The sequence below is a fragment of the Manihot esculenta genome, chromosome 12 (assembly GCF_001659605.2).
Source record: "Manihot esculenta cultivar AM560-2 chromosome 12, M.esculenta_v8, whole genome shotgun sequence".
NCBI classification, from domain to species: Eukaryota; Viridiplantae; Streptophyta; class Magnoliopsida; order Malpighiales; family Euphorbiaceae; genus Manihot; species Manihot esculenta.
This window is the reverse complement of record NC_035172.2, coordinates 29,030,525-29,044,113: the sequence shown is the minus strand read 5'-3', so window position 1 is coordinate 29,044,113 and position 13,589 is coordinate 29,030,525. Positions and strand designations below refer to the sequence as shown.

The 13,589-nt window shown below is 35.7% G+C and overlaps 1 protein-coding gene across 1 annotated transcript; it reads left to right on the top strand.

Annotated features, from left to right (window-relative positions):
- The first annotated feature begins 6,664 nt into the window (after nt 1-6,664).
- LOC110628146 (polyadenylate-binding protein 2) lies at nt 6,665-10,948 on the top strand. The gene is made up of 9 exons (XM_021774659.2): nt 6,665-7,208; nt 7,884-8,002; nt 8,098-8,754; nt 8,855-8,932; nt 9,052-9,141; nt 9,300-9,437; nt 9,958-10,116; nt 10,214-10,411; nt 10,595-10,948. The coding sequence occupies exons 1-9, from the start codon at nt 6,962-6,964 to the stop codon at nt 10,838-10,840; spliced, it is 1,932 nt and encodes a 643-aa protein (XP_021630351.1). The 5' UTR covers nt 6,665-6,961; the 3' UTR covers nt 10,841-10,948.
- The last annotated feature ends 2,641 nt before the right edge of the window (nt 10,949-13,589 follow it).

Sequence of the window (13,589 nt, the reverse complement as noted above, 5' to 3'; positions counted from 1 at the left end):
CCTCATTTACACTCCTTGGTGGCAGCTCTTGGTCTCCAAATTGCTGAGAAGCTGCAGCCATGGTGGAAATTAATTCCCTCATCTCTCGAGGTGATTTTCTTTCAATTGATCCTCCACAGGCTGCATCAATAAATTTTCTCTCTGAGGGTAGCAGACCTTCATAGAAATACTCAATGAGAGATTGGTCAGAAATATCATACTGGGGGCAACTTGTGCACAACTTTTTAAACCTCTCCCAGTACTCATACAAGCCTTCAGAGTGCTTTTGCCTTATGCCACTTATCTCTCGACGGATGTCTATGGCTTTTGAGGTAGGAAAGAATTTTCTCAAGAATGCTCTCACCATACCAGCCCATGATGTGATGGATCCGGGTGGTAAGTAGAATAGCCATTCCTTGGCATAGTCATTAAGGGAAAAAGGGAAGGCTCTAAGCTTGACATCCTCTTCGGGAATACCTTGAGGTCTCATGGTGGAGCACACAATGTGGAATGCCTTCAAATGCTTGTGAGGATCTTCATTTTCTAGGCCTCTGAATTTGGGAAGGAGATGGATCAGACCTGTCTTAAGCTCAAAAGGTGCTGTTAATGGGGGATATGCAATGCATAAGGGTGCTAGGTCTCCTACTGGTTCAGCTAGCTCTCCGAGAGTTCTTTCCCGTGGCTGTGGCTGTGGTGCTTGGACAGGGACAGGCAGGTTCCTAGCTTGAATTTCAGCTTCTTCACGGACAGCAGGTTGTTCTGCCATTGTGTGATCTTCTGCAGTAACCTGGATTCAGGTATCTGGTTCAAATGCAGCAGTGGCTGTAGGCGAATTTGGTGGTGCAAAAAATTCTGCTGGTGCAGAAAATTCTGCAGCAGGGGCTGTAGGTGATTTTATTGGTGCTGACGAGGATGCTTTGGAGGCTTGGTTCCTCAAGTTTGCTTGCTTCCTTAAGCTCTTGGCAATTTTCTCAATCTCCGGATCGTAAAGAAGAGTGTCTTTACGGCCAGACCTGGTCATAAAAGGAAAATACGTTAGTTTAAATCAATTCCCCGGCAACGGCGCCAATTTTTGATAGCGGTTGTCGAAGCCGTCAAAAATAAACCTATTATCAATCAACAAATAAATTTGTAGATAGTGGCAATAGGGTCGAACCACAGGGAATTGACACCAAAGATTTTTCTAATAATGACTAGGTAAATAGCAAGTAAATAAAAGAGGGGGGTTTTGTTTTGATGATGATGTATTAAATAGCAAAAGAAAGCAATAATTTAAATGAATGAAAATCTCAATGGGAGAAGGATTCTAGTTGAAGCATGGATCTATTTCAGCTTGTTTAGAATTGATCATTGATCTTTTTAATACTCTTATCTATTTCAATAAGTTAGTTTAGGATGTGGAAGACGCTTCTCACAATCTAAATTCCTCCTTAGTTTTAGTTTGATTAGGAAACGTTCGCTACTCAAACTCTAGTTAACAAGTTTCCAAGGAACGTCCTTGGGGCTTTTAGCATCGAACAACTGTTAACTGCATTAGGACTTAGAGGAACCCAACTCTAACCTTGCCAACCGCGTGGTCAAGTTTAGATTATGCAACCGATTATATTTGTGTTTAAATAATCTAAGCAATTACGGACCTAAATTATTCAAACAATATATTACTCAAGCAATTTAAAAGCAACAGGCCTTAATTGATTCTAAAAGCAAAGTAATAATTATAGAAAGATCAAGTTGTATAAATATTGAAGGTAAATAAGAGTTTAATAATGGAGATTTAAATCTCCCAATTCATCACAAATCTGAAATTCACCAACTTCAACTAGAAAAGAATGGATTTAGCCACTCATGGTGGACAAAATCACAAAAGGAAGAAGAAAGAAAAGAAGAAGAAACTGCTGTATTTTCTGCAGAATTGCTGAAGATGAGATGCCTTTGCTGGTTTGGAGGCTGCCCTTTTATAGCTGAAGAATTCCATCCTTCTAGGGTTTTGAAATCACTTTTTAATTTGGCTTGTGATTCCTCTTTTGATGTTGAATTTAATTGCAACTGGAATTCCTTAGGTGAGAAACTCTTTCGTGGCTTTTGGAATTGTGTTGGTAGTGATTTAGTTGGATTTGGACTTCTGAAAATTCGAAATTCGGTTCCCTGCTGTTTTCCCGCCTCTGCTGTCAATTTCTGCTGTCAAGGTAATTTGGGAAGATCACTTGCTCGATCTGCCCCAATCGCTTTCTGGGATTCAGTCCAGTTTCTGTCTCTGTCTCTGCGAGTGATTTGGCCAGTCTCTGCGAGTGATTTGGGCAAATCACTTTGACCCAATCACTTTTCCAGCTTTTTCTTCACTTTTTCTCCAACTTCCCAATTTCTTCCTTTTCTGTAAAAACATAACAAAAACACAAATTAAGCTAGAAAAATGTATAAATAAACAGTAATAAATATAATAAAAATGTGGCTAAATTATGCTTGATCAGTCATCATCCTCCTTATACTTAGAAGCATACAACTTTAGGTAATTTGTCATCTTTATCTTGCTCCCTACTGATGGGTGTTTAGGTTTGGAAGGTTCAGTTTTAGGAATTACTGGTTTTGCTGGAGAAGGAGGTGATGGTGCAGCACTCCTTGGATTAGGGTTTGTCAGATTCTAATAGTAGGGTAAAGGTGAAAACATAGGTTAGGGTGGATATGGTGGGTAATAGAAAGGATAGGGCATGTATGAGGAGTACGAGTGGTAGCTAGAGTAATACGATGAAGCTCCCATCGGATATCCAAGTCCTTGTGGGTAAGGCCGGTACTGAGGTGGATAGGTGGATCTTGAGGCCTGGGCGCCTCCTATTTCTCCTTCAGACTCTCCCACACCTTCTCTTTCAAAGCTCATACCCAAACTTCTATCTCTCCTTTAATCATTGTCCACTAATTCCCTGATATATGCAGACATCCTACCCAGATCTGTTCTTCTTCTGTTTACATCAAAAGACCTTCTAGGGCCCCTTGACTCTTCTCCCTGTTACTTCTACTTGTCCGTGCTCTTGATGGAGCAGTAGGGGGAAGGGCATCCATACCCTCATTTTCAGGGGGGACTCCAATCAATCGTGCAGGTTGACATTAGCCACACATCCTATCTTATAGAAAGCAATATTTAAACATATAAACATTAGCACCATATGATTCATATAGATACACATGAACCCATAACATACATATTAAATCATTAATACACATGCATATAGTCATAGAATTACACATCATCATACATACATAAAGACAGGACTCCACATCCTATCCCTAATGGATATGAATTTTCCTAATTGTGCTTGACCTCTATAACATCTATGAGCCCAACATTTTAGGTCCAACCATATAAACCTAAGACTCTGATATCACTCTATAACGATCCGGAACCTGACCGCTACTAGTGCTAGAGTTTAGATCGATTTAAGGTCGTCAGAACTCGTAGCAAGCCTACTATACATTCTGTTACACCTGATATATTCCCAAACATGATCTTAAAACATATAAAAATATTTTCATCCCATGAACCAAAACTCGACATGTGCATACAAATATAACTAAAAATATAATCCCATACTAGAGTCCTCATCAAATGCTCCAATATGATTATTAATACATGCTCCAATAAAGCGATTATAAAAGAAAACCCGAGCAAAGTGCAATTCTAATTCACAATATATTACATATCCACAACTATACTATTACATCAGAACTATACCATAAAACACTACTGACCTCCTGAGCTAACTCTTGTCCTGCAAACCTGAAGTTAGAGGAAAGCGATAAGCTACTAGAGCCTAGTGAGTAGAAACATAATAATAAAATAATTTAATAAAATACATGATCGTATGAATGTGTCACAACACAAACAATTCATATCAAGATGGACTTGTCACTAGTAACCCTCTATAATTCCAATAGTGTCCGGCTCACAATGGGCGCTCCTCAGGACTTTTTTTAAATATAACATAACATATCCATAGTGTCAAGGGCATAGAATGGGGCTCGACTTGGACTTGCATATCCATCGTATATAACATAACATGCTCGAGGGCTAATGGGTCATCCAACATCCAACAACAACAACAATTAATTGTGCAATATATCATATTCATGAATTATAATGCAAAACATTCTAATCATATACACATGGCATTCGTGATATATGAGCATGCTTAAAACGTTTGATTTCTTTAAAATAATAGTTTAGTTTAATTCTACTCATCTCTGATTGATGCAAACCTAGCTCTGAAGCAGTTGTCTTACTATCAGTCTCTACGGTCTCCCAAGTCCGATCCTACACAGATGGACTTAAATGAGGGACCAAACATAACTTTTATAACTCTTAAAACTACCCCAAGAAACCCCTAAAAGCATATAAGAAAGCATATGAAAAATAAGCTGAAAACGGCTAGACAAGGAACTTTTAACGGTAGGTTCGGCAGGCTAAAGTCCCCTTACAGATCCAAAAGTCAAACTTTTGGAGGTAGGTTAGGCGACGTGAAGGGTTGAAGGGCAACTTTCACAAGAAAGTTCAACAGCTGAACCTGGATTCTTCTGCAATGCAAAACCCGATTCTACCTCAGCCAATAGCCCTCAAAATGCAGCTAAACACACATTCAATGGCTCAAAACCATAAAGAAACGTCCAACATTGATTTAGAATGTTCAGATTAATTCAAGAAACACCAAAACACCAACATGTAATCAACTCAGCACATTTACCATATAATAATTAGGCATAAAAGACAAACATAACCTTGCATGCAAAGCTCAAACCTTTGAAACAACTTAAAATTTCTTTAAACATTCAAGCAACAAAAGAAATGCAAGAATTCTAACTTACCTCTTGGAGAAACAATGATCACAACAACCAAGAGCTCAGAGAAGAGGATATGATGAACTCTGAAGGTCCCCAAAGGCTAAAACTAAAAGAAAAAAATCAACTTGATTCTTCAAAACAAAGTTAAAATCTCATGAATTTCTAAGGGACTTATGGGAAATCAAAGTGAAAATCATCAACAGGTCTTATGCTCATCTCTGCCCGAAAAAAGAAAGAAAAAGTCCTTTCAAAATTGGGTTGGAGGCTTTTTATAACTGAGTCTGCCAGCTTGTATTCGATGGCGAACCTTGATATTTTAAAAATTATTTTTTTAACACATTTTTAAAATACTAAAAGTTGATTTTATAAAAACCTATTTTACTCTTCTCAAATTTTCGCATCCGAGATTTCAGATTTTAATGAAAATTCCATCGAAAAGTTGAGATTCCGATATTAAAATTTAGCCGAGTATTGCATATACATTTTATTCTTAATTACAAACTCACGCTGGCCGTGTATTAATTCTGATTCTGCCGCTGCTTATGAAAGGACATCTTTACTTGTTTTGGATAAAACAAAAATAACTTTACTATGTTTAATAAAAAAGGAAAACAGATAAATGTTACAACTAAAGAGTCCAAAAGTAAGGTGAATTGGATTATTTCTTTTATGTAATTTTTTCGCTCAACTAAAGAGTCCAAAAGTAAGGGGAATTGGATTATTTCTTTTATGTAATTTTTTTCGCTCTTAAGAGCTTCTCGAGAAATGAAAACTTAGCACAGAACTAAAGATAAAATTATTATAAAAAATCAATGTGGAAGTAAATGTAATCAATAGGTTTTAATTTATCAATTCTGAAGTTACTTCTAAATTTAAAAAATCTCAATTTTAAACCAAAAAAAAAAAAAATCTAAGTCACAATGGCAGTAAAATACTTTTAAATAATTACACAAGCATGAAGTATAGATTTAAGAATAAATCGGTTATAACAAAGGAAATACCACATTGATTTCAATAAGTGCAAATAATCAATTTACATACTACAATACTAAAACAAAATTATTATTTATTTCAATAAGTGCAAATAATCAATTTGAGATTTTATTTATATTGATGAGACGTATTTGTATGTCCAATAATATAGTTATATTGTTATTATTTAGTGGTTCAATATATTTAGTTATATTGATAAATTTATTTATCGTTTTTTTTTCGATTTTAAAAAATATATTAAAATATTATTAAAATAAAAAATTATTAATTAATTATTTTTTTAATTTTAATTATTAAATATTTTATTACTTTATTTTTATAATATAAAAAAAATTTATGATATTTCAATTTTATAAAACATTTATACTAATTTATTTTTATATTATAAATATTTTAAAATTTTACAATTAATAAAATTTCTATAATATATGAAATAAATAATAATTTTTTTAAATATATAATTTTTATTATACATATTTATTTCAACTGAAATTTAAATTTGAAATTTCTTATTTATATAATTGAGTTAATTATTAATAAATAAAAAATGTTGATAAATATATTTTTATATATAAAATAGTAATTACTCTTCAAATACTAACAAAAAAATTAAGTATTTTTTAAAAATTTAAAAATTAATAAGGAGAAAATTTATGACCTAATTAACGATTTACCCTTGAAAACTAATCATCCCAAATCTAGAAAAGGATTAATGGAAACAACAAAATTTCCGGCTAAGACTCAAATGAAATACTGTGGTCCACGTAGAAGAGATCCAACGGCTGCAATTGCATGATAAAAACACAACTTTTAGGGTTTGGCAGCTGTCACCGCCCAGCTGCTCTCTCTACTATATAATCAAAGCCTTCTCTATCTCCTCCCTCGCGGTGCCGCCCGTGCTGCCCACTTTCTCGCTTTCCTCGCACTCAGAGCATTACCTCCTCTTATCGCTCCGGCCTTTTTTTTTCCGGCCAATTTATCCCATATCGAAAAACAGAAAGAAAACACTTAAAAACCCCAAAAATCATTTACCCATACAGAAATATTTCCTATCAAACAGTTATTTGGTCCCTGGTTTTCATTTCATACAGAATCAGTGAAGGGTTTTTTTGTTGTTTTTCATTTCTGGGTTTAATTGTTTTCTTGCGTGGAATTTGGAGAAATGGCTCAGGTTCAGGTGCCACCACAGTCTCAGGTTTCTCCCCCAAATGGGGTAGCAAGCAATGGAGTGAATCAGTTTGTGTCGACCTCGCTGTATGTTGGGGATCTTGACCACACTGTGACCGAAACTCAGCTCTATGATTTGTTTAATCAGCTGGGTCAGGTCGTATCGGTTCGGGTATGCAGGGACTTGACCACTAGAAGGTCTCTTGGTTATGGCTATGTCAATTATAGCAACATCCATGATGGTTAGTCTCAATTTATGCTTGTTTGTTAAATTAGCTGATATCTATTTTAATTTTTGTTGCTATGAATCCGTATTTATAAATTAGCTAATATGAGATATTCAAGATTTTATCTTGAAGTGTGTCTGTGTATATTGTTAGACTTAGGCCAAACCCTACTGTTATAATTGTAATTTTAAGGGCAACAAAAGTGCTGCCTTATGATCTTTTGGTAAGGAGCAGTAGCAATAAGCAACAATGCAAATGCTGCATTTGCCTGTAGATTTAATGCAGATACTAATCGAGTTAAAGAACAGAGCATAAAATCCTCAATTGTGGTGAAAGTGCAGCTTTATATCTGAAAACAAGTACTTTATACTATAGAAACATAATGAAGCTAATCCTGTAGTTATGGATTGATTTCATGTTTAAAGTTGAGTTGCTTGAACATTTCTGAGAAATTCTCTTAATGTGTCAAAGTAGACTTTGAATTACCGGACTACAGAATTGGCTGCATGACCTTTTTTCTATTCATATCTCAATGGAAAAAATTAAATAGAATTTATTTAACTTAATTCACGTTTGAACATTCAGCTGTTGGTAGCAGCATGTGCTGTCATCTTAATTTGTGAAATTTTACTCTTATGTATGGATGTTGGCTTGATTGAAGTAAATTTGTGATTTTATTCATGATGGCAGCTGCACGGGCATTAGAGATGCTCAACTTTACTCCTGTCAATGGCAAGCCAATTAGGATAATGTACTCTCATCGTGACCCTACTATTCGTAAAAGTGGTGCTGGAAATATTTATATTAAGGTATTAATTTACCAAAGATTTGTGAATGTGTGAACAATTTCTTCTGGCCTTCGGTTTATGCTGATATTTGGCTTTCTTTTTGTTTTTCATGTTAGAATTTGGACAAGGCAATTGACAACAAAGCTCTACATGAAACATTTTCGACATTCGGGAACATTTTATCTTGCAAAGTAGTAACTGATTCTTCGGGTCAGTCTTTAGGATATGGTTTTGTACAATTTGATAATGAAGAGTCTGCTAAAAATGCAATTGATAAATTGAATGGCATGTTATTGAATGACAAACAAGTTTATGTTGGACCTTTCCTCCGCAAACAGGAAAGAGTGTCTGCTATAGATAAGACAAGATTTAATAATGTTTATGTAAAGAATCTATCCGAGACAACAACTGAGGAGGATTTGAAGAAGATTTTTGGTGAATATGGAAATATTACTAGTGCAGTAGTTATGAGAGATGGCGATGGAAAGTCCAAATGTTTTGGTTTTGTCAATTTTGAGAATCCGGATGATGCAGCTCAATCTGTTGAGTCTCTTAATGGGAAGATATTTGATGATAAGGAGTGGTATGTTGGGAAAGCACAGAAAAAATCTGAAAGAGAAATTGAATTAAAAGGACAGTTTGAGCAAACTTTGAAGGAGACAGTTGACAAAACTGAGGGATTGAATCTATATGTTAAGAACCTAGATGATAGCATCACTGATGATAAGCTGAAGGAATTATTCTCGGAATTTGGTACAATAACATCATGCAAGGTTTGTTGTGTTCATCCTTCATAATTAATTCATATGGGCAAACAAGTGTCCTTCTCTCTGTGGCTTATCCCTCTTGCTCTCTCTCTCTGAGTTGTAATAGGTTATGCGTGATCCAAATGGTGTAAGTAGAGGATCAGGCTTTGTTGCCTTCTCAACTGCTGAAGAGGCATCTCGAGCTGTAAGATTATGTGCTTTCTGTGTAATATTTTATCTATATTTGTTAATGGACACTTCTTCTTCCCTTATCTTGTTTCTCTCTTTCAATTTCAATTTCCGTGTTTCTGTGCCTTCCTCTAGCTTGCGGAGATGAATGGTAAAATGGTAGTTAGCAAACCATTATATGTTGCACTTGCACAAAGGAAAGAGGAACGGAGAGCAAGGTTGCAGGTAATTTGTTTCACATAGAACTACATAGAGATGCTGAAATATAAAGTAATGATAATTAAGGAATCCATCGATTGCATTGTTGTTAATGTTCTGTTGCCTATTCCGTTCCCTGCATTGGCTTTTTTATTCTTTGCTTAGATAATGTTTCATCTGTGCAGGCACAGTTTTCTCAGATGCGCCCTTCTGCAATGGGCCCTGCAGTTGGTCCTCGTATGCCCATGTATCCTCCTGGAACTCCAGGAATTGGACAGCAACTATTCTATGGTCAAGGCCCTCCTGCTATCCTCCCTCCCCAGGTGAGCGTTGCTTAACTTTTTTGACAAGTGCTTGGACCTGCCATTCCGAAAATGTTTCTTATGATGTAGTTTATCATTGTTCAGGTGACTGAAGTTGGTTGGGCTATATAACCTCTCTATGTATCACATTATGATTTGAGTAGGGATTATTGAAATGTAGGGTTTATGTCTGAAGTAATCAATAGCTTTTGCTAGGCATGGGGTATCATCTCTTTGGATCCATTAGTAGGTATTTCTTTTACGAATCAAGTTTGACTTTAAGGTGTTCTTTTGCCTGTTGCAGAAACTTTTAGGTGCCAATTCATGTTACTTGATTAATCATGATATTAGTTATGTTGTAAAATTAAGGTTTATTACTTGATAATTATGGTATTGCATATGATGTAAAATTAAGGGTTTTTCCCCCATCATAAGCAAGTGATAGATCAAGTTGTTTTGTCCTTGTTGTGCTTGTCGGAACTTAATGGGTTGCGTTTGCAAGATAACATTTGATAATTGACCTGTTCTGCAAATACGACAGCCTGGGTTTGGGTATCAGCAGCAACTGGTTCCTGGAATGAGGCCAAATTTTTTCGTTCCAATGGTCCAACCAGGTCAGCAGGCTCAGCGCCCAGGAGGCCGTAGATTTGGAGCAGGGCCAGTTCAGCCTCAGCAACCACTTCCTCTGATGCAGCCACAGGTAGATTGGAACTTTTGCACTTAAATCTGTGCATATATCTGTACTAACAGTTTACATATTCAAATTTTAATCTACTTTTGTTTCATGATGTTTACAGATGCTTCCTAGGGGCCGTGTTTATCGTTATCCCCCTGGTCGCAACATGCCTGATGTTCCCATGCCTGGTCTTCCTGGAGGCATGCTTCCATATGATGTTGGGGGAGTGCCATTTAGGGATGCTGCATTTTCACAGCCTATGCAAGCTGGGGCTTTGGCCACTGCCCTTGCTAATGCGACACCTGAACAGCAGAGGACGGTAAACTTCTTCAGAGTCATATATATTTGGCATTGAAAATAGTTTATTTACTGTTGCCTTAATCCTGAGATTATTATTTGTTAAAATTCTCAATTCAGTAGTTAAAACGCTAGTATGAAATTGGCAAGGGCACTGCAGAATAATGTTAATACTGATGTGTGATTATTTTTTTTGTCCGCGTAGTTGCTCGGGGAAAACTTGTATCCACTTGTAGACCAGTTGGAGCATGAGAATGCTGCTAAGGTGACAGGAATGCTGCTAGAGATGGATCAGACTGAGGTTTTGCACCTGCTGGAGTCTCCAGAAGCCCTGAAAGCTAAAGTTGCTGAGGCCATGGAGGTACTTAGAAGCGTTCAGCAGCAGCAGCAGGTTAATAGTCCAACTGATCATATGGCCTCGCTCTCCCTAAATGACAATCTTGTTTCTTAAGCGTAGCTGTTGCTATTTTTAGAATATGTTTTGGAATTTTCTTGGAGAGTATTTTCAGAGCTGTAGAACAATACATGGAATGCCGTTTTGAGTTTTTTTTTTTTTTTTTTTTTCCTTTTTTGGTGTCTCCTTGTGCTTGTTACTCTCGTCTAATTCTCGTTGATATTAGATCTCGTCATTGCAACTTATATCAAAATCCACCTATTGTTAGAGCGTGAAAGAGTTTGAGGGAAAGCTTTAGAACGTTAAAATTTGATTCGTCAAGATTTTTCTACGTTTGAGTGTATTCATTACCAACTTAGAGTTAAATATAAATAATCCATTGGAGCTTTATGAAGTTAAGCTATTCGACCTTGCAACTCAACTAGGTTTTTACATTTAACGTAATAGGTTTACAAGTTTACAAGTTTGGATTATAAATCGTAACGAGCTAAATATCTACAGAGTTAAAGTTCCGACTTGTTCAGTATATAAATTTAAAAATCAAGTTCGGAGTTTTGAAAAATTAACTATTCATGAGATGTTTACTTTATTCTTAGCCCGACGTATTATTGACAATAGCCCGATACGGTCAATGATTTGCAGGAGTTGGCAGGATGGCGTCTAAACACAACCTGCAAATGAAATTCCCATTTCAAGAGAACGTAAATAAACGCTAGGTCGATCTTTGGGCAGGTGGTGTTATTTATGTCCTCATTATTCCATTCCAGCTAAGAATTTTTGTGGTGCTGGAGAATTCAGTTATAAGAAAATCAAGAGTTCTGTTCACTTTATAGTTTTAAAAATATTGATTTTAAGAACTGAGTAATTGTCCTTCTCCGATCTTTACTACCGGTAGGACCAAAATGATAGTACTTTAATGGAAAAATAAATTCGCGGTTTCAGTCTTTAATAGCAAACTCTGGTTAATGTCTTGGTGTATGGGGGTAGATTGAGCCCAGTAGCGTAAGGCCCGGGGCCCCAGAGCAGTCGTTCTCTGACAACCTGGTGGAGAAACTGTTTTAGATAACATAGTCACAGATGACAAGACCAGCCAGAAATGACTTGGAAAAAATGGAAAAGAGAGGGAGGGGGGGGGGGGGGGGGAGGGGACAGAATTATCAGCAGTAGTCGAGTTGATGTTGTATTGTTGAAGGGGCTAAAAATCATAGATATTGTCTGTAAAAATCCTGGTTCCACCAACTGGTACTTAGATTTTTGACATCTTTTCATCATCTAGTGATTTATCATCACTAGTTTTCCAATTAAATCAAACAATAGCCAACACGCCAAGCCTCAAGTGATGAATGCGACAATTTTCTTTGTCAATGCTTCATCATAGAGGGCATGACTCCTAATATGTGGTTATATGTGAGAGTCTGAGTAGAAGCAAGTCATGGGTGTGCCCATCCGTCAAGAATTTGTCCTCGGCAAAAATTGTTCCTGAATTATATAGTGTCAGTGCAAAATAATAAATTTTGATTTACGATTGAATTTAACTTAAAATTATTACTAAAACGATAAATGAATTCAAATCAAATTAAACAGACCGAAATTAAAGTAGTTCAACAAGTGATGACGTTATTTAATATTTTAATAATAATTTAAAAATAAATTTTAATATTCAGAGTAAATTACTTTATTTCTTCCCCTTAAAACTTCAAGTTTTGGTGGGTTTTTATTTGTTTTTGCTTGCTTTTAGGGTTTTGAACTATAAATAGTTCAAGCTTTGTCACCTTTATAATGGACCAAAATGTCATCACTCAATAATATGTGGATTTTGCTTTGGCTTATGGGTCAGATTTGCTATTCATAATTCTCATTGGATTTTCCTTCGTGGGTTCCCCTAGTCCTCTGCCTCATAATTGAGTTCAAGGGTTTGATTTGACTTTTTTTTTTTCTCAATAAAAAATATTGCATCTCCATAAAGAAGTCCAGTTTTGGTTTCTATTTATCAATTTCATCTGAATTCTTTCAATGTGAAAAACGTTTTAATTTATATAAAACATGCAATTAAGTATTTAATTAAAAATCAATCCAATAAAATGCATGATTTAATCCAAAATTGATAAAAAAAATCAAAGAAATAAAAATCATTCTTTAATTTGATTGAAAATATTCATATTTATAAATTAAATATAGTTAAATTTTTTTAATCATAACAACTTAATAAATAACTAAAATAATTATAGTTTAAAATAACTTAACTCAATTAAGCAAAATGAAATAAATTATAATTCAAATCAATGCTTAATTGAAATAAATTATAATTCATATTGTTGTTTAGATTGTAGATCATCAAGAGGCATATTTTAGTCATGGCTATCTTTTAGTAGTATCAGATATTTCAACCTTCATGGTGACCCTCAACGCAAAGGGAGCTCTGGCCGCCATCCTTTTAAGGCTGTGGAGCAAAGGTTGTTTCTTCACTTGACCTTTCAAATCTGCACCATCTTGTCTTAGTTTCTTCTTGGTTGCATGTGCTCTGTCCCAACCAAATCCCTCATTTTGGTTTCAAGGGTGAATCTTGCATGTGATAGGGCTGTATTTTGGGTGATCTTCTCATGGTTTTTAGCTTTTGGAGCTCAATTTGGGCTAGGGTTTTGTGACTTTTTTTTTTTAATGCTATCTCTTCCTCCTTTGGTTATGCTTTCCTAATGCGTGTTAGTGTGTTTGTGATGATAGTTGACCCAAGAACGATTGGTTCTCAACCATAAGGCAGTTGGTTTGGAGAGCAACCATGCTGGGCATGAAGTCTCTTCCTTTAGCT

Bases quoted from the DNA above. Each gene is read 5' to 3' on its own strand.
- LOC110628146 (XM_021774659.2), top strand. From the start codon at position 6,962: ATGGCTCAGGTTCAGGTGCCACCACAGTCTCAGGTTTCTCCCCCAAAT. The intron at 9,438-9,957 runs GTGAGCGTTGCT...CAAATACGACAG, and splicing joins CTGCTATCCTCCCTCCCCAG to CCTGGGTTTGGGTATCAGCA. The intron at 10,117-10,213 runs GTAGATTGGAAC...TGATGTTTACAG, and splicing joins TTCCTCTGATGCAGCCACAG to ATGCTTCCTAGGGGCCGTGT.